This window comes from Chlorocebus sabaeus, chromosome 8 (assembly GCF_047675955.1).
Source record: "Chlorocebus sabaeus isolate Y175 chromosome 8, mChlSab1.0.hap1, whole genome shotgun sequence".
Taxonomy (NCBI): Eukaryota; Metazoa; Chordata; class Mammalia; order Primates; family Cercopithecidae; genus Chlorocebus; species Chlorocebus sabaeus.
In genome coordinates this window covers 22,071,588-22,093,771 of record NC_132911.1, presented here as the reverse complement: position 1 = coordinate 22,093,771, position 22,184 = coordinate 22,071,588, and the positions used below count along the sequence as shown (strand labels likewise).

At 57.7% G+C, this 22,184-nt stretch overlaps 1 protein-coding gene across 4 annotated transcripts; it reads right to left on the bottom strand.

The window, feature by feature from the left end:
- Window positions 1-3,208: 3,208 nt before the first annotated feature.
- On the bottom strand, window positions 3,209-19,204 carry PDLIM2 (PDZ and LIM domain 2). 4 transcript variants are annotated; one of them, XM_007961891.3, is made up of 10 exons: window positions 18,417-19,204; window positions 17,253-17,347; window positions 16,421-16,572; window positions 12,817-12,886; window positions 12,545-12,690; window positions 12,307-12,385; window positions 8,484-8,560; window positions 8,118-8,263; window positions 6,223-6,340; window positions 3,209-3,807 (listed from the first exon to the last, which is right to left on the bottom strand). In XM_007961891.3, the coding sequence occupies exons 1-10, from the start codon at window positions 19,162-19,164 to the stop codon at window positions 3,630-3,632; spliced, it is 1,809 nt and encodes a 602-aa protein (XP_007960082.2). In that variant the 5' UTR covers window positions 19,165-19,204; the 3' UTR covers window positions 3,209-3,629. The 4 variants fall into 4 exon arrangements, with proteins under 4 accessions (XP_007960082.2, XP_007960083.2, XP_007960084.2 ...); XM_007961892.3 differs by having other exon boundaries at window positions 18,720-19,179; XM_007961893.3 differs by having other exon boundaries at window positions 18,735-19,179.
- Window positions 19,205-22,184: the final 2,980 nt, after the last annotated feature.

Here is a 22,184-nt window from a genome sequence, read left to right as displayed (position 1 = left end):
AGCCCAGCCAGCAGGAATGCAGTGTCTCAGCACAATGCTTTGTGTGTGACTCAAAAGAACCCCACACACACACACCCCAACACACACTCCCCTCCAGGCCATGGCGCACCCCTCTCCCCTCCCCACACAGATACGACCTAGCCCAGGATCAGCTCAGAGGAACCTTAGCCCTGTGGGGCGCGGGGGCAGGATCTGACCCAACACCCAAAGTAGGGGGGTATCCCCCTTCCTGTGGCAGCCACAGCCCCAAGCCTAGAACCAGGCCAGGACTGAGTGATGCTTGAAGGAATGGGAGGAGCAGCCCCTCCGCACGCTCCTGACAAGGTAAGCCACTGCCATGAGTTCCTGAGACACAGTGTCCAGAGCAGAGTCAGCCCTCAGGCAGAGGCCACTGGTGCCCAGCGGCCCCTGCACTTCCCATGGGGAAGTCCTGGCTTCAGGAAGTGGGTTTCCTGCAAACTCAGCCGGAGCTAGTCCCTGTAGGAGGAAGCACAAAGCTGAGAGCCTAGAGAGGGCTGGGAAGGGCTGTGGTGACCTCCAGTTGTGACCAGAGGTGGCCAGAGCTGTGCCCGGAAGGCTGCCTCTGATAACAAAGGGACAAACTCTGCCCCCCACAAGCCAGAAATCCGGGAAGCAGGCTGTAGATCCATTCCTTACTAGCTAGGAGTACTTGGACCATTTACTGAACCTCCTGGTCCTCAGTTTCCTCATCTGCAGAGAGGATGATAACAGTACCTATCTCGGGTTGTGAGGGTTAAGTGAGTTAAAGCATTGAAATATCCCTAGCATATCAAAAGCACTCCCAGAACTTAACCATTATGACTGTCTAGCTGTGCAGCTTTGGAAAAGCCACTTTCCCTTCTCTAACCAAAGGGGGTTGTATCAGATGCTCCTTTGGGCCACTTCTGACTCTAACCTGTCACTTCAGTTGATCTCCACAATGCAGGAAGGGAAGAGGGCACCGCACTGGACAAAGTCCGGGGAACACAGGCAGTGTGTGGCAGAGGAAGTGGGAGCACGCAGCTAGCTGGCTTAGGGTGGGGACAAGGTCAGAGGTAAAAGACCAAAGACTGCCTGTCCCCAGCCTCCTCTGCTGACCAACTCTTAACTCCGTTCTTCCAGAGGAGTTTGCTCCCGAGCCCAGGCTGATTGTGTGGCTACAGAGAAACCTGGCGCTGAAATACTCAGGACCCCCGGAAGGAGAGCCGGCTGCCACACCAAAGAACAAGGGCCAGAGGGGGATGTGAGCTGGAACCTACAAAGCCTTCGGAAGGCATTCGACGCCTCACAGAATACCCATCATTTCACATGTCCCCACTCCCCACTTCTCCCCCTCCACTCCCATGACACTGCTGGCCCAGTATGGCATACTACATACAGTTGGGAATCTATCCATAGCAGTAATCCAAACCATCTTTTCCAACCTGTCACTTCTCTGCTTACAACCTTCCAAGTGTTCCAGAGCTGGGCAAGGTTAGCTCACGCCTGTAATCCCAACACTTTGGAAGTTCAAGGTGGGAGGATGGCTTGAGGCCAGAAGTTCGAGACAAGCCTGGGCAATATAGCCAGACCCCATCTTAAAAAAAAAAAAAAAAACTTAAAAATTAGCTGGGTGTGGTGGTGCCTTCCTGTAGTCCCAGCTACTTGGGAGGCTGTAGGAGGATCTCTCGAGCCTGGAAGGTGGAGGCTGCAGTGAGCTAAGATTGCACCACTGCACTCCAGCCTAGGCAATAAAGCAAGACCCTGTCTCAAAACAAAGTGTCCCTAGAGCCTCAAGGGGAAGTTCAAACCACTTCTGGCATTGTCAGCTCCCCTCCGATCTTATCTCAGTGTTCCCATTGGCCACTGCTCTGAGCTAAGCATCCCTCCAGCGGCCACCCCATCACTCAGCATTCCTCTTCTCCACCTCTCCAAGACCCAGCCCTCCTTTTGCATCATGGCCACTGCTTTGAACTCACGGGACGCTCCTCCGTGCGTTCCAAGGTAGCCCTTAGCGCTCACTACCACGTCCCCTTATTAATTCATGCCAGCTCAGTCGCTGCCACTGGCCTTCTACCTCCAGGAAGGCGTGAGGAGTGCTGTATCCTTCCGTACTCCCACTGTGCCCAGAAGCCCAGTGTTGCCCCGTGAATGGGCCCCGCCATGGGCTGCACTGGACACTAGGTGGCGCCAAAGAGGCTACCCCGTTTCTGACCAGCGCCCGGGACCCATAGATTCCTGAGCCAGACAGCCTTGATCTTTTCTGTAAAAATAAAGACCTTTCTCAGGCAGCCATCCAGGCAATAGGTGAGACGATGATATCATGGTGTAAATTATATCTACAGGTGCCTGAGGAGGCAACACAAACATCTGTGCCAAGATTCCTTCCACAAAGAGCCAGAGAGCACAAAGCTGCCGGCAGGGACCAGCCAGGCACCCTGGGAAGCCCAGCTTTGATCTCTGAAAAGAGAGCTGGGGCTGCCCCCTCCACAGCAGCCTCTGGGACTAGCACTAGGGGTAGTGGGTGAATCAGGCCCAAAATCCTAGTCTGGCAGGGGGGACCACTGTCCCCTGCCTCAACTCAAGTGCACCCCCAGGGCAGCTCACCTGGCACTGGCCACATGCATTCGTTTTCTTGTTTTTTCAAGAGCCAGGTCTCTCTCTCCCAGGCTGGAATGCAGTGGCATGACCATAGCTTAAGGCAGCCTCGACCTCCTGAGCTGAAGGACTCCTCAGGCCTCCCCAGTACCTGGGGCTACAGCCTGAGCCACCCTGTCCTTTCTTTTCCCCGCTCCAAATCAATCACCAATGAAGCCAGCAGAGTCTCCCAGGAAAGAAGTGGAAGGTGTCAGTAGATCAACCCGGCCCTGGGGGCCCAACCCTTGGTGGGTGGCCGGCCTTCAGGGTCACAGGTTGTCTCACCAGCTTGGCTGGATGGGTCTCCTGGTCTTCCTCCTGTCCCTCTGCTTGGCACCCTCCACCATCCCCTCCAAAGCTTCCAGTGACAACCTCATTCCCTCCATAGCACAAGGGTCCTCCTGTACAACAGGCATCTTTACCAAAAGATTAAGGAACACCATGACCCCCAACCTAAAAGAGGCAAGGCCGTTCCATGGGAAATGTGAGGTGCAGGCAACTGGCAGGGGTGGGATTTGAGGGAGGGAAAAGAAGAAATGTACATTTCATAAAGACCCTCCACCCAGTGGTGGGAGCAGGTCATACCCAGGGCTGGCGGTAGGAAAGACAAGGAAGGGACGTCCACTTTATTTTGTCCGTATTCATACATTTATACAGCTCATAAGTCAAAAACTTTACATAGTGACACCATTAGCCCCTGGCCCACCTTTCTCCTTCCCACTTCTGTGTTCAACCCTACTTAGACCCTGGCACACAAAGGTTCATCAAAGGCAGTGGCCACCTCAGACTAGTGCAATACCAGTCCTGCAGGGGAGAGGCCTGGCAAGGTGAGGGTGAGACTCCCACAGTCCAACACAGGTCCCAGACCTTGGCCCACCCAGTGAGGACAAAGGGGCCTCAGGTCTCCAAACTTAGCTCATGTAAGAGCAACTGCCCACCATTGTCCCTGCCATGCCAGCTTATATAGGCATGACCCTGGCCCAGCAGGGAGGCAGGCTGAGGGCATGGCGGGCTCAAGCCCGAGAGCTGAGGGTGGCAGGTGCGGAGTAGCGCTGGCGGGCATGCTTCTCACAGTACAGCTCGTCACCCACCCAGAAGTGCCCGCGCATCTTCAGGTTCAGCCCACAGTCGGCGCAGGTGTAGCAGCCGGGGTGGCGATACCGGCCCTCCTGGATGCGCACAGCCTGGTTCCTGCAGGGGAGGGAGAGGCTTTAGCTCAGAGCCGCAGCACCAAGCAGGAGGCCACCACGCCCAGGGGCCTGGTCCCCACTGTAGCGTCAGGACCTGGATAGAGTCCAAAACCTTCTCAGAGACTTGACTTTTTTTTTTTTTTTTTTTTTTTTTTTTTTTTTTTTTTTTTCCAGACGGAGTTTTCCTCTTGTTGCCCAGGCTGCAGTGCAATGGCGTGATCTCAGCTCACAGAAACCTCCACCTCCAAGGTTCAAACAATTCTCCTGCATCAGCCTCCGGAGTAGCTGGGATAACAGGCATGTGCCACCACACCTGGCTAATTTTTGTATTTTTAGTAGAGACGGGGTTTCACCGTGTTAGCCAGGATGGTCTTGCTCTCCCAACCTCAGATAATCCACCCTCCTCAGCTTCCCAGAGTGCTGGGATTACAGTCATGAGCCACCGCACCCGGCCCGAGACTTGACTCTTGAAGCTGCACGCAGGAATCTCACTTTGATGAACCCCCTAACACACACATACCCCCACCACCGCTGCCACTGCTGGGATGCCTAATTAAAAAAAAAAAAAAAAAAAGGCCGGGCTCGGTGGCTCAAGCCTGTAATCCCAGCACTTTGGGAGGCCAAGACGGGCGGATCACGAGGTCAGGAGATCGAGACCATCCTGGCTAACACAGTGAAACCCCGTCTCTACTAAAAAATACAAAAAAAAAACTAGCCGGGCGAGGTGGCGGGCGCCTGTAGTCCCAGCTACTCCGGAGGCTGAGGCAGGAGAATGGCATAAACCCGGGAGGCGGAGCTTGCAGTGAGCTGAGATCCAGCCACTGCATTCCAGCCTGGGTGACAGAGCGAGACTCCGTCTCAAAAAATAATAATAATAAAATAAAATTTAAAAAAACAAAAAAACACAAACAAAAAACAAAAAAAAAAAACAGGCCCAGTAGCTCACGCCTGTAATCCACACCTGGGATCCCAGATGGCCAGATCACTTAAGGCCAGGAGTTTGAAACCAAACTGGGCAACACTGCAAGACCTCATCTCTACAAAAAATTTAAAAATTAGCCAGGTATGGTGGCACACGCCTGTAGTCCCAGCTACTCAGGAGGCTGAGATGGGAGGATCGCTCGAGCCCAAGAGTTCAGGGCTGCAGTGAGCCATGACGGCACCACTGCACTCCAGCCTGAGCGACAGAGTGAAACTCTATTAAAAATATTAAAGTTTTTTTTAAAAAGTTGTTCCTCCCACACAAAGACCGACCAGTCTGTCCCACATTGCCTGGATTTTTCACAGAGCAGTGATTCTCAGTGTGGTCCTGGGTCCCACAGCCAGCAGCATCGGCATCACTGGGGAATTCGTAAGAAATGCACATTCTCGGGCCTGCTGGCCTCCTGGAGAGGAGGCCCTGGGGTGGGCCCAGCCATCGGCATTTAACAAATCCTCCAAGGGACCCGACACACACACCTTTGAGAACCAGGATGGAAAACATGCTTTTTCCCTATCTGTGCACAGCAGGGGGACTGGATATTCTCCCACTCTGTAGATGAAAACACTAAAGCCCAGAAAGGTTAAGGGATTTGCCTAAAGTCAATCACCTGCCCCTCCCACGCTATACACTTCAGAAATTTACCAGAGAGGGGTTGGTGGGGGCGGGGCGGGGGGTGTTCAGCAACCTTCCAGAGAATGTGGTTGCATTATAAATGCCACCCAATGAGAAAAATGAACCCACCTCGGCCGGGAACGGTAGCTCAGCTGTAATCCCAGCACTTTGGGAGGACGAGGCAGGCGGATCACCTGAGGTCAAGATTTCGAGACCAGCTTGGCCAACATGGGGAAAACCCGTCTCTACTGAAAACACAAAAATTAACTGGGAGTGGTGGTGAGCGCCTGTAGTCCCAGCTACTCGGGAGGCTGAAACACGAGAATAGCTTGAACCTGGGAGGCGGAGGTTGCAGATAGCCGAGATTGTGCAACCGCACTCCTGCCCAGGCAACAGAATGAGACACTGTCTCAAAAAAAAAAAAAAAATGAAAAGAAAAATAAGAAATATGAGCCCATATCGGGAAAATTCAGCCTGCTCCAAAGGGGGAGAAGGGGGAAAAAATCAAGATTTTCCAGGAGGATGTGCTGTACCTCCAGGGAGATCTCCAGAGGCTTTGAAATTATGGAAGATAAATCAAAAGGGATGGGCAAAGGAGGAGAGGGAGAGGGAGGAGATGCAGCTGGAAGCAGCTAGCACAGGCTCCTAAGAAGCCTATAACTAAAGCCCCCAAAGCTGTGGGACACTGCTTCCCCTAGGGTCCCTGACTGGGTGCCCAGTGCTAGCCCGATGGGCCCGGCCCTTCCTGAAAGCATCCAGTGCCCTGTCCCCCTCCCCCCTCCCCTGCCAAGGCTCAGGTCCCCCACCCTCCTCCACACTCACGCGATGCTGGTACTGCACTTCTCACAAGTGTGGAGCTTGGGAGGGGTGGCCAGGGCCCTGGAGGCGGGCAGGGAGGACTGGGGGCTCAGTGAGCTGGGCAGGAAGGCTGGCGTGCCACCTGAGGGCAGGGCAGACAGACACGTGGTGAGAGCCCACCAACCACAGCAGCCTCCCAAAGATGCTCTAAGGTGGTGGTCTTGGAAAGCACCCTTATAAGAGGACCCCTAAAGTCACACTGACGGTGGCACTGGGTAAGGAGGAAGGTGATATTGCCAGACCCATGGCTGAGGCTGGGCAAGGGCATGAAGGAGGCAGGTACAAGGCCTAGTTTGCCCACCTGGGGCCATCTGTGCTCCGTGTGTGACATGTCAGGTGAAGCAGGCGCTCCCTTCTCTAGTGAGCCAGTAATGACAGTGTGATTAGATAATAACCCGAGATGGCAACAGGAGTGCAATGCCTCGGTGTGGCTTTCAAAGGGCTTTTCCATGCATTATCGCATGTGAGCTCTCAAGCCACACGAAGATGAAGCCCAGGGCTATGGGGCAGCTGTCACCCCTGCCTGCAGCTAAGGACGCTGAGGCTCCCTTGGCAAAGGCACTGCCCTCTCCCTGTGCTGCCTCCTGGGACCTTCTGAGGCCTCAGGGCCAAAACAGACAAGATTTGCTCCAAACCTCCTCACCCCACCCCCATGCCTCTGCAAATGCCCCTTGGAGCTAAACATCAGCATTAGAACCAGCTACCTGCCCATCTCCAGGTGTGCCCTGTCCATCTGGGCTCTTCCATGTGCTCCCAACATGGAAATCTCACCTTCAACCTCACTGTTGTTCCTGGAGGCCAATTTCCAGCCTGCATCTCTACTCCCCACTCCCCTGTTCCCTTTCCATTGCCACCCCAATGGGACTCAGCTGAGCTCCAGGAGCCCACACCAGCCACTGGAAAGGAAAGCCTTGGAGATAGCCAGGTGGGCCGGTGCCCAGGGCCAGGGGCACCATTTCCTGGGAAGTCAACTTCTCTCCATTTTAAAATTCAAAGTCATGGATGAGTTATGCAGCCTCTCTGGTCACTCTCCTGCCTGTCCTGTTGCCTCCCTCCCCTTCTCCCTGCTGTTCTAAAGGGCATTGGTGCTGAGCGTCTATAGGAACTCCCATAGCAGCGCCCACTTCCATGGGAGCCGGCCAGGCCTGTCTGCCCCAGTGAACAGAGCTCCCCAAGGGCAGGAGTGGGGTCATAGTCACCTTCTATCCCCAAACTCTGCACACATCTGGTCCCTCAGATGGACACAGTCAGTGTCTGTCACATGAATAACTGAACTCTGGCAAGCCTCCATATGTCCTGCTCACCTGGCATCTGTATTTAATGGCTCTCCTGGGTCAGGGCACTCCTCAGTCTGGTTCCTGAGGGCCCTCACTGCAGGGGCTTGGCCTCCAGTGGTGCCCTGCCATGCTATCAGGCCCCCATTCTCTCGCTCCCACACCCCAAAGCCCTCTGGCCGCCAGCCTCCACCTTCCACGGCGCTTCCTGCCAACATCTTAATGCTGTTTAAGTCTTGATGTTTTTTTCTGAGGCCAAGAGGCCAAGTCAAATCCCTCTTCCTCCAAGAAGCCCTCCCTGGAGGGCCAGCCTCAGGCCCTGCCACCGCTTTTATCACTCGAATGACACTTTCCCATCCCAGCCAGCTACTGCCCACTACTGTCTGGGAGCACGCTGGTGACCCTCCCAGACCGTCAGCTCCTTAAGGGCAGGGTCTGGGGCTTCGCGCCCTGCTGGGCTCCATGCCTAGTCCGGGGGTGAGCGCCTCACAGGCACTTAAGAACACTGGTTCACTGACCCATCCAGTCAGGGCCCGGGATATGGGAGGGAATCTCCTTCCCCTCCCCAGCCCCCGAGGCCCTCACCTCTCTCCTCAGCCTCCAGGGCTTCCTGCAAGAGCCGAAAGGAGCTGGACTGTCGGGGGGCCGCCCGACCCTCGCGATTTTCCTGGAGCATCTTGAAGACTTCCGAGTCCTCGTCCAGGAGGAGGCTTCCCCCTTCCAAGTCCACGCTGTTGGGTGGACGGCAGCCAGGAATGAGGGTCCCTTGCCGGGGCTTAGGCAAGCAAGGGGGTGGAGGACAGGAGAAGAGAGTGGGGGGAGGGGGAGGAATCTGGGAGGTGGAGGAACCAACTGGGCCTGGAGGACCCCATCCCTCTCGGGGAAACCCATCTCCCTCCTGCCCCTCCCAGCCTTACGAGACCCCACCCGACCCTCCGGGCCAGCTGGTACCTGGGCCTGGAGGAACGAGGGCCTGGGGAAGGCGGCAGCACCAGCACCGCCGAGTCGCCAGCTCGGCCGAGGCCGGCCTGTGGGGAGGAGGCAGTCGGGGAGGAGTCAGGGCCGGAGCCTTGGACCAACACACCCAGGAGGGCCTAGCCCGGCTGTTCCCAGGCCCGACACCAGGGGGCCCCCGGCCCTCGCCGACCAGCGGACCCCTGCCCCTTCCCTCGGAGCCAGGGCACAGAGACTGCCAGGGCCCAGAGGGTGAGGGAGGCATGTGGGTTCTGCCAGGGACCAGGCAGCAGGAAGGCAGCAGGTGACAGCTAAGCACAGAGTCCTCTGTCACGCACGCTATTATCTGTGTGCAAAGACATTGCACACTGGGGCCTGGCTCGGATCCCACGGAACCAGCAGAGAGGAAGCACGCTGCCCTTTTGCACTGAGGAGATGGAAACATAAAGGGATGAAGCAAGGGGTCGAGGTCCCCTGGGAGCCAGGGCCAGCGGGGGCAGAGGCCGTCTTCCCAAGGAGAGCTGGTTCCTCTCACGAGAGGCAGGGGTCTAGGCTGACCAGCCTGTCCCTGCTTTGCTGGGAGGTCTGGGCCTGCCCCATGGAGCTTTGGGCAGCCGAGCCCTCCCTGGGCCACACCCTGGCAGCAATGCCCATCTCCAGGTGTGCCCTGTCCATCTGGAGCTCTTCCATGTGCTCCCAACATGGAAATCTCACCTTCAACCTCACCGTTGTTCCTGGAGGCCAATTTCCAGCCTGCATCTCTGTACTCCGCACTCCCCTGCTCCCTGTCCATTGCCACCCCAATGGGACTCAACTGAGCTCCAGAAGCCGGCACCAGCCACTGGGAAGCAGAGCCTTGGAGACAGCCAGGCAGGCCGGTGCCCAGGGCCAGGGGCACCATTTCCTGGGAAGCCAACTTCTCTCCATTTTAAAATTCAAAGTCATGGATGAATTATGAAGCTAGATGGAAAATTGCATAAATCCTTAAGCTAAAGCAAAAACTTCTGGATCTTAAGAAAACAGCCCTAGACCCTCGCCCCACCAGCAGTTCCCCTCACATCCCTCTGCTCTCAGGGTCCGTCAGTAAAACGTTCTATAGGTAAGGAGACTGCAGGTCAGAAGGGCAAAGTGGCTGGTCTAAGCCACCGGAAGCATCAGAGGCAGGGCTGGGACTCCACACCTGGGCTGCAGGGCAACTGCCTGGGGCTGTGCGGTCACCTGAAGGACCTAGAGATAGTTTCTGCAGGTACTCAAGAGCCACATCACATCTCCAGACAGACCATGAGCCCTGCCTGGGGCACCGGCCCAGGATCCCTCCATGAGGCAAGTCCTCATTCCCAGCCAGAGGGAGAGGGGCTTTTCCCACTTGGCCTCTGCTCACCAAGGCATGTGATTACCAGCAAAGGGAACTTGTAATTTCCAGAGGCACCATAAGGGCATCCTGAGCCTCCGGCTCTCTGCAGCCTTGGCCATGTCAGGAGGCCACAAGGACACAGCACTCCTGCCTCTCTAGCTCACAGCATTCCTCCCATACACTCCCACCAGACTGGCCGGCCCAGAGAAGGAGCCCAGCTCCCCCACTGGGAGAGGCAATGCCTTTCTCCTCCCTCCCGTCCTCCCAGGCGGTTAGTGGTTAGGGACCCTTGCCTTCACAGAAGAGAAATTTTGCTGTTCAACAAGTTTAGGATCTAAAGAAAAATTAAGTGGGTTTCTTTCTCATGGGACTTCTTAGAGCTTTTAAGACTCTTAAGTGACTTTTTTTTTTTTTTTTTTTTTTTAATAGAGATGGGGTTTCACTATGTTGCCCAAACTGGGTCTGGATTCCTGGACTCAAGCAGTCCTCCCGCCCCAGCCTCCTGAGTAGCTGGGACTCCAGGCGCGTGTTACAGCACCCAGCCACACAGTGATTCTCCAAAGGCAGCTGTGGGACCACAGCCTCATTTGTAGACTAGAACGTCAGCTCCATAGGGTCAGAGGTGTCACTCTGTTTTTCCACGAGTGCATCCCCAGAGCCCAGATGAGTGTCTGACATGAAGCAGCTGCTCGACAAATATTTGCTGAAGGAATGAGCAGAGTCATCAAGGTCAGAGAAGGGAACTCGGAGTGTCTAGTCTGACCTGAGGCCCAGGGAGAGGAAGAGGGACTGGTCCAAGTCGTCATGGCAGAGGTGGGACCGGCCCAGGTGGGTCTCCCCACATCCAGTTCTGGACACGTGACCCGCAAGCCCCAGGCCCAACTCAGCGGGTATAGGTTGGAGCCTGGGAAATGGAATTTCCAACAGGTTCTCAGGTGTTGCCGCTGGTTTGGGATCCATGCCTCTGTACCTTCCACACCATTCATTTTCCTGGACTGGGGGCAACACGAGGGGGAAGCCCAGGAAGCCTTGCCCTTGAGCATGTGGTCCTGCTGAGACCACAGCTCGCCAGAGGCTTTGCGGAAAGGAGCCAGGACTGACACTGACTAGCCCTGAGACAAGCTCATTCCTGGCTTATCTCAGAACAAAGCTTCCCCCTAAAAAATCCCCCAGCCCCAGTACACCAGGCCTCGCCTGGACCACGGTTTCCCCATCTCCCAGCGTGTCGGGCCTCCTGCTCATCCTTCCCTAAACCCTCCCGCCGCCACCTCCAATGTCCAGCAATACTCGTCACACAGCCTTCCTTCCCCAACTCCCCCACCAGAACGCCTCCTGCTTTTGTAATTAATACCACACTGCTTAGTGCCTAATTGCTCCAAAATTGTTTTGCAAGTTTGCCTTATCTCCACAACTGCATCTTCAATTCCTTAACAAAGGGGACCCATGGAATACATCTCTATGACCACAAGGCCAGACTGGCCCCTAGGTGGGCGTGCAGCAGGTCACCAGGGAGCCCCTCTTCAGAAGCCCCCCCACTCCCCACGCCAGAAAGATCCTGCTCCTTCCTCCTCTGGAGCCCCTGGGTTCTACTGCCCTCCCCCTGGCTACCCTCAAAGGCTCTGCTTTCTGTAATGCAGAATCAACCCGAAGGTAGGGCTCAGCAGCTGGGCTGTATCCCCATCACCCCAAAGGCTGGACGTGCCCCCGATGCCGTCCCCAGCAGCTGTGGCCCAGGGCTGTTGGCTGCCTCACTCCCTCACCATCCCCCACCGTTGAAGAGGAGAAATACCACCCAGGAAGGGGGTTAGGCTGTCACCAGTGGCCACTGAGACCTGGCTGGAAGAGAGTCCAGGGGAGCTGGTCGGATGGGGGGTGGGGGGAGGAGGAGACAGAACCAGCCAAGAGCAGCTCCAGGCAGAACCGCAGTCCCACTGGGGCATCTCTGGGCTGAGTCAGAGGAGGAAAGGAGGGTGTGGGTGGGAGTTGGGCAGGCCCTGGTCTTGGAATGGGGAGGAATGTATTCGAGAGATGCAGCCAGAGCCTAAAGGGAATCATCCCAACAACAGCAGCGAAACTATTTCAGCCGCAGCCCAAGAGAAACACACAGGCAGGAGGAAGTCAGCAGGATGGGAGGGGAGGGGGATGAGGGGAGAGGGATGAGGGGAGGGGGATGAGGGGAATAAGGGGAGGGGAATAAGGGGAGGGGAGAGGAGAGGGGTGGTCAGAGGGGTGCAGGAGATGGACAGGCCACTGGGCACTGCCAGGCAGGTCTTGGGCACAGCACATGTGGCCCACGACCAGAAGCGTGGCCTCCCTGGCTCAGGAGCAGAGCATGCCTGTCGTCAGGGGAAGGAGGCCCTGGCTGCCCAGGTGGGCCTGGCCGCCTGCAGTCCCGGGGCACTGGCAACCCACAGGAACAGGAGGTGTTTCTGTTCCTCCAGCCTGTCCTCCCCTACAGAGCCTCACCTGTCGGCTTCCGGGGCGGCCTGAGTAGGACAGGCGGTCAGCAGCAGGGAGGCCCGGGGAACACGCCAGACTCTGGAAACTGAAAGTGGGAAAGGGACAGTGTGTGCCGGGGCCACCCCCAGCTTGCCCAGGGAGGATGCTGCCCCAGGCTCCCCTGAGCAGAGCTCCTGAGACTCCAAAGAGCCAGCCTGGAGCTGGCAGCCTAGTCGACCAAGGTGCCCACCCACGGTGTGCTCACCTGCGGCTGATGGCCGCCTCTCCAGCGAGGGGGCTACTGAAGGGTGGTGGTGAGAAGGGGCTGCCAGCCCTCGGGCTGAGGGAGGTTGGGCTGGAGTAGGAGGACCTTAGGGAGGAATGACTCTCAGTGTGTGTCCTCACAGAGCCCTGCGGAGAGAGTGGCCATGTCAGGAAAGGCAGGGCTGCCCCACCGAGGCCGCCCTGCCCTCGGGCCTCACTCTCATGCACCAGTGATCAGGGTGCTGAGGCTCCCAGGGGAGGGCACCAGCTTACCTGGAAGCGAGTCGCCAGCACTTCCAAGGAGCTGTCCCCATTGGTCTGCCCTGGAGACGCAGCCTGAGACCTAAGGAGGCAACAGAGGGAGGTAGTGACACAGGGGCCCTGCACCCAGCAACCCCCAAAAGAGGCTAAAACTGTTTCCAGATCTGGTTCTCAACACCAGTAAAAGCTACAGAAAATTTGGACATCAGGTTGTCAACTTTTAACTTTCTCAAACTCAAGACAAACAACTATCATCAACAACCACCATGGTTTCTTAAAAGAAAGGACAGTTGGCCAGGCACAGTGGCCCACGCCTGTCATCCCAACACTTTGGGAAGCCAAGGCAGGAGGATCGCTTGAGCCCAGGAGTTCAAGACCAGCCTGGGCAACATAGGAAGACCTCGTCACTACTAAAATTTTTTTAAAAGTAGCTGGACATAGTGGAGCATGCCTGTAGTCCCAGCTACTTGGGAGGTTGAGGTGGGGGGATCACTTGAGCCCAGGAGGCGGAGGTTGTAGTGAGCCATGATTGACCCACTGCACTCCAGCCTGGGCAACACAGCGAGATTCTGTCTCAAAAAACACCAAGGTCGGGCACGGTGGCTCACACCTATAATCCCAGCACTTTGGGAGGCTGAGGAGGGTGGATCTCTTAAAGTCAGGAGTTCAAGACCAGTCTGGTCAACAAGGTGAAACCCCGTCTATAATTAAAACAAAAAAAAAATGTTATCCAGGCCATAGTGACGTATGCCTGTAATCCCAGCTACTTGGGAGGCTGAGGCAGGAGAACTGCCTGTCCCTGGGAGACAGAGATTACAGTGAGCCAAAATTGTACCACTGCACTCCAACCTAGACAGAGTGAGACTCCATCTCAAACAACGACAACAACAACAAAACCCACTCCCCAAAATGAAAGGATAGTTTGGTTCTAAAAAGTAGAATGTATGTAACTTCATCAGAAAGTTCAAACATTCAATTTTATTAGAGCCGTCACATTATCCTGCCTTTTTTTTTTTTTTTTTTTTTCTTTCTGTTTCGCCTGGACTTTGTCACTGGTGTCACTCAGCCTCAGGTTTGTAGATTGATTTGGGGGATGATTACTTTTTTTTTTTTTTTTTTTTTTTGAGATGGAGTTTCACTTTGTCTCCCAGGCTGGAGTGCAATGGCGCAATCTTAACTCACTGCAACCTCCGCCTCCCGGGTTCAAGCAATTCTCCCTGCCTCAGCCCCCCAAGTAGCTGGGATTACAGGTGTCCGCCAGCACACCTGGCCAATTTTTGTGTTTTTAGTAGAGACAGGGTTTCGCCACATTGGCCAGGCTGGTCTTAAACTCCTGACCTCAGGTGATCTGCCCACCTCGGCCTCCCAAACTGCTGGGATTACAGGTGTGAGCTACCACGCCCGGCCCGATTACTGATTTCATAGAAATAATCCCTTATGACCGGGCGCGGTGGCTCAAGCCTGTAATCCCAGCACTTTGGGAGGCCGAGACGGGCGGATCACGAGGTCAGGAGATCGAGACCATCCTGGCTAACACGGTGAAACCCCATCTCCACTAAAAAATACAAAAAATTAGCCGGGCGAAGTGGTGGGCGCCTGTAGTCCCAGCTACTCGGGAGGCTGAGGCAGGAGAATGGTGTGAACCCGGGAGGCGGAGCTTGCAGTGAGCTGAGATCCGGCCACTGCACTCCAGCCTGGGCGACAGAGCGAGACTCTGTCTCGGAAAAAAAAAAAAAAAAAAGAAAAGAAATAATCCCTTGTATTTTAACCCATGGAGAAACTGAAGCCCAGAGAGGGAAAGTGAGCTGCCTCCAGTTCTAGAGGCCACGGTGACCGGGTCAGCTGCGCACCCTGCCCACTGGAGGCCAGGGTGCCTTTGAGAGCGTCCCTCCTGATCCCTTCCTCAGGGGTCTCCCCAGTTAAACAAAGGGTGAGACCCACCTGCCTCCTTCCAGACAAGCAGGCCCAGCTCCCCACCAGTGAGAGGGGCTCCCCCCTCCCAGCTCCCTGGGTGGAACCCAGCTGGATCCTTGAGTGGGAGGTAACTGAAGTCAGGGCTAAGGGACAGCCTGCCTCGTCCCATCCTGCCACGCATTCCTGGCCGTGAGGCTGCTTCTAGAGATGTAAGGCAACAGGACCCTCAGCCTCCTGGGAGAGCCGTGGGATCAGAGTGAGGGGAGCGCAGGCTCTGGCTCCAGCCTGGAGCCCTGCTTCCTGCCCCAGGGCTTCTGATGCCAGAGAGGCCACCTGGGAGGGTAGGAGGCCGGAGATGGGGGAGGCACGTCAGCAAAAGTTAAGAGACTGGGCCAGGCACAGTGACTCATACCTGTAATCCCAGCACTTTGGGAGGCCGAGGCGGGTGGATCACGAGGTCAGGAGATCGAGACCATCCTGGCCAACATGGTGAAACCCCATCTCTACTAAAAATACAAAAATTAGCTGGGCATGGTGACACGTGCCTGTAGTCCCAGGTACTCGGGAGGCTGAGTCAGGAGAAACGCTTGAACTCAGGAGGCAGAGGTGGCAGTGAGCCGAGATCACGCCTCTGCACTCCAGCCTGGCAACAGAGCAAGACTCTGTCTCAGGAAAAAAAAAAAGTTAAAAGACTGGAGTCTGGGCTTGTCTGGTGCAGAACCAGAGGCCTGACTTACAGCCCAGGCCTACCTACCTCCCCGGAGCCCTGAACCCTCCAGAGAACCCCAGAGGAAGAGACGGTGTTGCCCCATTCCCAGAAACCGTGAGGTGCTCTCTACCCTCCTTCTCGGGGTCCCAACTGCTGCAAACACCCAGGGACCTGAGCGACATGAAGAGAGTCAGCTTCTGCCACACCACAAGGCAGGGCAGTTGGAGAAGGGGCTTGGTAGGGCTGAAGAGAGCAGGACAATGTAGGGGTGGCCAGGACGCAAGAGGTGTCTGACTCATGTTCCAGGCCCGTGCAGAGGGCTCTCCTGACTTGGGAATCTCCTGGCATTCCTGATCTGTGACTCACTGCGAAGCCCCACCCCAGGGAGCCACCTGTTCCCCCTATAGCTTGGCCTCCAGGCCCCACCCTGGCCCCACCTTGGCTTATAGGCTCAAAACCCTAGGAGTAAGGCCCAGGATGGGAAATCCAACGTCACCAGCAGGGCCCAGAGCCGTGATGGGGAGGAACAGACAGGCTGTATGAGGAATGAGCCCCCCAGGTCCTCACTTCCAGCTGGGAACTAAACAAAGGCCATACTCTGTTGGAGGCAGGAGTCCTGGGGACCAGCCTCGGGCATACCTATCCCAGAAGTTTCCCCTCTTCAACCCACTTCATGCCCACACCCTGTGCCCTGCACACTCTTGGGAACCAGTCAAACCCGGGCTTCCAGGTGGCTGGTGCCAGCTCGCCCTGCCCAGCCTGTGACTGCACGCCCAGCCTGGCGCCCACCTTTACCCCACCAGGCACGGGAACACCCCTCAGCCCACCCTGCTGCAGGAAGCAGAGCCCAGGACCTTCTCACCGAGGTGTGGAGAGGGCCCAAGAAGGCCGCTTTAGGGCTGAGCTCTAGGCCATGGGCAGGAGCAAGGGCTGCTCCGTGGGGTGGTGGGGGGAAGGGGAATGCCACAGGCTCTGCAGAGCCGGAGGCCCTACCGGTCCAGCTGCAGCCGCAGAGGCGAGGGGCTCTGGCGGATCTTGCTCTGGGCCTCGGCATGCAGCATGCCCTCTGCGCTTTCCCCGTTGATGGCTACAATTATGTCTCCAGGCCGGAGGTCAGCGTCCTTGGCTTTGCCCCGCTCAGCCACCTGTAGGGATGAGAAGCCGGCATGCTAAGACCGTGGCCCACCTGGGGAAGGGACTTCCCACTCTGCTACCCAAGAAACACAGAGGCTGGCTTGACCCAGGCCTGCCTGCACCCTCCTGCACGTCCCTCTGCCTGCTCATGACACCCAACTGATCAGCCGTCCCCTCCAGAAGCACAGGTGGCAGCCCCCGCCCCACATTGGCATTCCAATGAGCCTCCCAAAGAACATGCAGTGGCAGAATTTCAGGAACTGTGCTTGGAAATACTTTTGGATAGAGAGCCTTGCCCGTGCAAATCACACCTTGCAGGTGACTGCCTGCACAGCCCTCCTGCGAATGCTCCCAGCCCGGCCCGGGTCAAGAGGAGACTGCCAAGAACTCTGGGGCTCTTGTTCTAGTAACCACCCAAAATGGCTGCCTGCAGGTGTCGGGATGGCAACTGGGGAGGCAAGAGCAGGCCCTGTCCTCAGCCCAGTTCCTTTTCACTCCCAAAGTCTGTTCCTGAAGTGGCCACCACATCCCCGTGGCAAAGGGCCACGGCTCCCTTGCAGCCAGCATGCCGGGCAGCAGTAGGTCCCTGGCCCCAGAACAGAAAAAGCCAGCCTTCTGTGCAGAGTGGCGTGAACATGGCTGACCTCGCTTCTGGCAGGACCCCCTCACCTCTTGGAGCCACCATCCTTACCTTGGTCACCATGATGGGCGTGTGGAAATCCCTGCCCCCTGTGATACGGAAGCCCCAGGGCGCCGGCCCGGTCACATCCACTGTGAGCACCATACCTGAGGAACACAGGACCAGGAGGTGAAGTCCGTGCCCCCACCCGGCTCTGGGGGTACTGTAAGGCAGCAGGAGAGGGGCCAAAGGGAGAAAGAGAGGGCACGACAGCTCCCGGACAGCTACTCAGGGTCTTTGGGGTGGGTAGAGGAAGTGGTTAACTCCCTCCCTCAGCCCTGTTTCACTTCCCCCCACCCTGGGAAGCCATGCCTCTGTGTTCTCCCTTCCTTAGGCTTCAGCCCTGGGAGTGACTCCCAGGAGGGGGCGGCCCAGCTGCCAGGTGGGGGGCTTATTGGAGCATGGGGGGCAAGGGCTGGCAAGTGGAGGAGATGCCAGCACCGCCTCCATCTCCCCTCCTCCACCATCAGGGCTCAGTCCCACTAGCGCTTGCTTCCTGTCCCCAAAACCCACAGCACACGGTACTTCCTCTCCACTCTTGGGGAGGGCTGGTGAGTGGCCTAGGGAGAGGAGGGCTCAGGAAGCAGGAGGAACAGGCTGGCACCAGTACAGACTGTGTAAGTCACTGGCCAGGTGAGGGGCTGGTGGGGTGAGGCTGGGTCTTCACAGGGGCCTCCTAGCTGCCCACCTCGTTCTTGGCAAAGTGGCTCACACGGGCAAGACCAGGCTCCCCACCTCCCCCAGGGGCCTGCTGCCAGGGCAAGGAGGCCAGGGTTCATCTGTCAAACTGGGCACACCCACCCTAGATTCCTGATGCTGCCCGACAGACAGCGGTGGTGACAGGCCTCCTATCCATAGCCCCTCTGCTGGGCAAGGAAGTACCCCAGCAGACAGACCCTTGTGGGATTTCCTGAGCCTCTAGCTCTGGAACCAGGAGCCAACCCAGGCAGGAAGCCGCGGTACCAGGCTGGGCACCACCCTGCCCAGCACCCATCCTGGGGCTGCCCGGGGACGCAAGCGCTGCGAGAATCTATCAAGAGCACCAGCGGTCCGTCCGCTCCATCCCCGGCTGCCTTCCCCTTGGGCCCAGGCCTGGCCTCTGTACCCCGCACGGCCGCCACCCCCAGTCCCCGAGGCCGGCTCTGGCGACTGGCGGCCACCCTGAGATTCCCAGACCTTTGAGCCGGTCAGTGGACTCCGCGCTGCGGGCGCCGCGGGGAGGTGCCCAGCTGGATGGCCCGGCTCTCCCAGTTCTGGTGCCTCCTTCGCTCTGAGGGCAAAGTACCCTGCGGGCCGGGGGCTGGAGGAGGAGCGCGCCGGCCGGGGAGAGTGCAACCCGCGGGGGCGCCCCCGCCGATGCGAGGCTCCAAGGAGCCGGGCCGGGGACGAGGCCAGGGTCCCGCGCCGAGAGGGGCGCGGAGAGGAACCGGGCGCCGGGGATGGCGGGCCGCTCGGAGGGGCGCAGGTGGGCACGCTCACCTGGCTGCCGCTCACCTGTTGGGCTGGGCGCCCAGGCCCGGGAGGAAGAGAGGGCGAGGAGACGCCGCCGCTCCCGCTGCGGTCTGCCCGACTCTGGGGAGAGCCCGCCCGGGGCCCTGGGACCTGCCTCCGCCCATGTGATCCCGGGGCCGCCCCTGCCGCCGCCCCTGGCCCGGGAAGCCGCCGCCTCCGCGCGGCGAGCCCAGGCGCTGCCACCTGGCCCGAGCCCGCCGGGGGGATGGGGCAGGCTGTCCCCAGGGTCCCCTGCAGGCTGCGGCCGTCCAGCCGGTGGCGCCTTCATCCTCCCCGGAGCGCCCGCATACCCCCGACCGCCCGGGGCACAGCGGAGCCGGTCCAGTGACGGCCCCGCGCCCCAGTTCGCAGACGGCCGAGGGGGCAGCCACATAAAGCTTTCCCACGCCGGCCGCGCTCTCCCGCTCCGCATCCCCAAGTCCTGGGCAGGGTGGGCTGCCTGGGTGCGTCTGCGGTCCGCCTGCTTCTCCACCTACTCCAGGCTCGGAAGCTGGCGCAGATGCGGCCTTGACACCCACAAATCCCAAACCAAGGCCACCTTCCTCCCGCCAACTCCCTTCCTGAGCGCTGGTTTCTCGCCAGCGCAGAACTTCTCTGCCTGGAACTTCTTCTCTGCCTGGAAAGGGGACCCGCAGGGGCCCTAGGAGATGGAGAGAGCGCCTCCTGGCTGGGGGTTCACTGGACACCCCCACCCCTAGGCTGGTACCTTCCCGTTCCTGTCGGCCCTCACCTCACCCTCTCTGCAGGCCTTCACCGCCCTTCCTGCCCCCTCCCCCGTCCTCTTTCAAGCATCTGGAGCCCAGGCTGTAAGGATGAGGAGAGGGCAGCCAAGGAGGGGACCCAGGTGCCAACTTAGGGAGGAGGAGCTGTACCTGACAACCCTCTCCCCAGGGACCTCAGGGCCACAGATCCGCCTCTCCTTGGGTCTCCACTGAGTCTCTGGCTGCCAAGCTGCTGTGTTTTCAGGGGATCACACCTGTGGGTGCAGCTGTGCCTTGCCTGCCTCAGGTGTGAGTCATTCCCTCCACGCTCGCTCTGTGAAGAGTGGCCTCCCCACGCCCCTCACCTGCCCGTGCCCTCATCTCAGCCTCCCCGCGTTCACACTTCAGCCCCCCTCCTCCCACAGCCTCTGTCCTGGGTGTGCAAACTCCTCTCCCACTGGCTGGTTTCCAGCCTCCTGGCATGACCACCTGGCCTGATTGCACCTGTTCCACCTCCCTGACTAGACTGGAAGCCTCTTGAGGGAAGAGGCAACTACAGGTAGGGTGAGCACAGCCCCGGGGGCACACACTAGCCCCCAAGTGCACAGCTGCGTCTCACCGGCTGTGTGACCTTCAGCAACTTCCTCAGCTCCTCCAGGCCTCAGTTTCCCCATGTGGAAAATGGGGATAATGTGCCGCTTACCCTTCTGTTGTAAAAATTGCTTGGCCACAGGCAAAAGCCAAGGATGGCACAGAGGTGTCAAACAGAGTCCCTGCCTCAAATGGGGAGGTGACTTCTGGGAAGGGACCCAAAGGAAGGGAAATTCATCCATTCAGTTCTTCCACACAATCATTCCAACAGCATTCATTCAGTGAGTACTGAGCGCCAGTGAGTACTGAGCGCCACTGAGTACTGAGCGCCAGGTACTATGCTTGCCTCTGGGAATGGAGAGTGAACCAAACAAAAGCCAATCATTTCCTCAGAGAGCCCCTCCTGCATACCTTGGACAGACTCTACAAACAGACCCAGGTTCATCTGGCAGGGCTTTCTGATGGGTGGGTTGTGAATTCACAAAACCCACCACAAAGACAAGTCAGCGGATGCAGGCAGGGCACAACTCTGGCACAGAAGGGGACATGTCCTGCTCGTAGCCTCTCTGTGGCCCTGGGTAAGCCACGTCACCACCCTCCCCTCTCATGGGTGAGCCATCCCCAGCAGCCTCTGATCCTCCCTTCACCCCCTGCCCCCCCACTCAGGCCAGGTTGAGGCACAGAAGCATCTTTCAGGCAGGACTGTGGTGCAGACAGCCCAGGGTTGGAGGATTTGTTAGCTGCGAGAGGTGCCAGCGCTCCATCAAAGAGAGGGTGTGGAGTTGGTCTCTGTCCCAGGGAGAGGAGGCCTCAGCCCTGATATGTTTTATGAGGGCATCAGGGAGTTCATGAAATAAGAGCTGGGATGGGGGAACGGCAACCTGGCCAGTGGGTTCTGAAGAATGGTCGTTTCCAGGCCAGGATGGGCTGGACCTGCCCATTTAGAACCAGACCAGGGTGAGGATGGAGGTGGATGGAGGACTTGTTCTTCCAGCTGCTGTTTAACCCCTGCTGGGTCAGGCCGCACCCAGGTTCAAGAAACCAGCCAGGGCTAGGCCACTGCCCTGTCAACCACGAACCCCTCCCCTCTGTCCTGGAAGAACTGGGCACCACCACCTTTCACTCCAGCCACCACCTCTTCACACCTGCCTTAGGTGACAGGCCTAGAAGACAGGATTGCCAGGAAGAACATAAAAGCGGCCCAACCCTGGGCCGCCCTAGAGAAGTCCCTGACCTCACACATGACCTTCCTTCTCCAAGGGCCCCTGGATGAGGGCTGCCTGGGCATTTAGTATATTTCAGGAAGTGAGGTAGACCTGACTTCAGCATTTAATAATGATGTGACCTAGAAAGCTTAATTTCTCAGAGCCTGGGTCTCTGAGCCCTCTGTAAAATGGAATCATAACCTGCCATGGTGAGTCTCACGTTAGGTAACACACGGAGAGGCCCTGGTGCCCTGCTCACCTCTCAGCAGCAGCTGAGACACGGAGCTGCCTTTCTTGGCAGAGTGGCTGGACTCTGCCTGGACTATGCCACCACTGTCATCCCACAGGGACCCCCAAGCTCCAGGACTATAAAACCTTGTTGAAGGTCGGGCGCAGTGGCTTATGTGCGTAATCCCAGCACTTTGGGAGGCCGAAGTGGGTGGATCACCCAATGTCAGGAGTTCAAGACCAGCCTGGCCAACATGGTGAAACCCTGTCTCTACTAAAACTACAAAAATTAGCTGGGCATGGTGCTGCAACCCTGTAATCCTAGCTACTCAGGAGGCTGAGGTGGGAAAATTGCTTGAAACCGGGAGGCAGAGGCTGCAGTGAGCCGAGATTGGGCCACTGCACTCCAGCCTGGGCGAAAGAAAGAGACCCCATCTCACAAAAACAAAACAAAACAAAACAAAAACCCTTGTTCAAGAGTAGTTTTGGCTGGCTGTGCCTCACCACTCCCAGCTTCCCACAAAGGACTGCTCAAAAGCCTGAGCCCAAAGAGGAGAATAAACACACACAGGGCTTCGGTGTGGAAATGGAACACACAGAAGAAAAACAGCAGAACAGTTAGAAATGTCATCTAGCCCAGCAACCCCACGGTGGCAGCTCCAGAATCAAAACAGTCTGCAAACAAGGCCACATTCAGTCCCCCATCT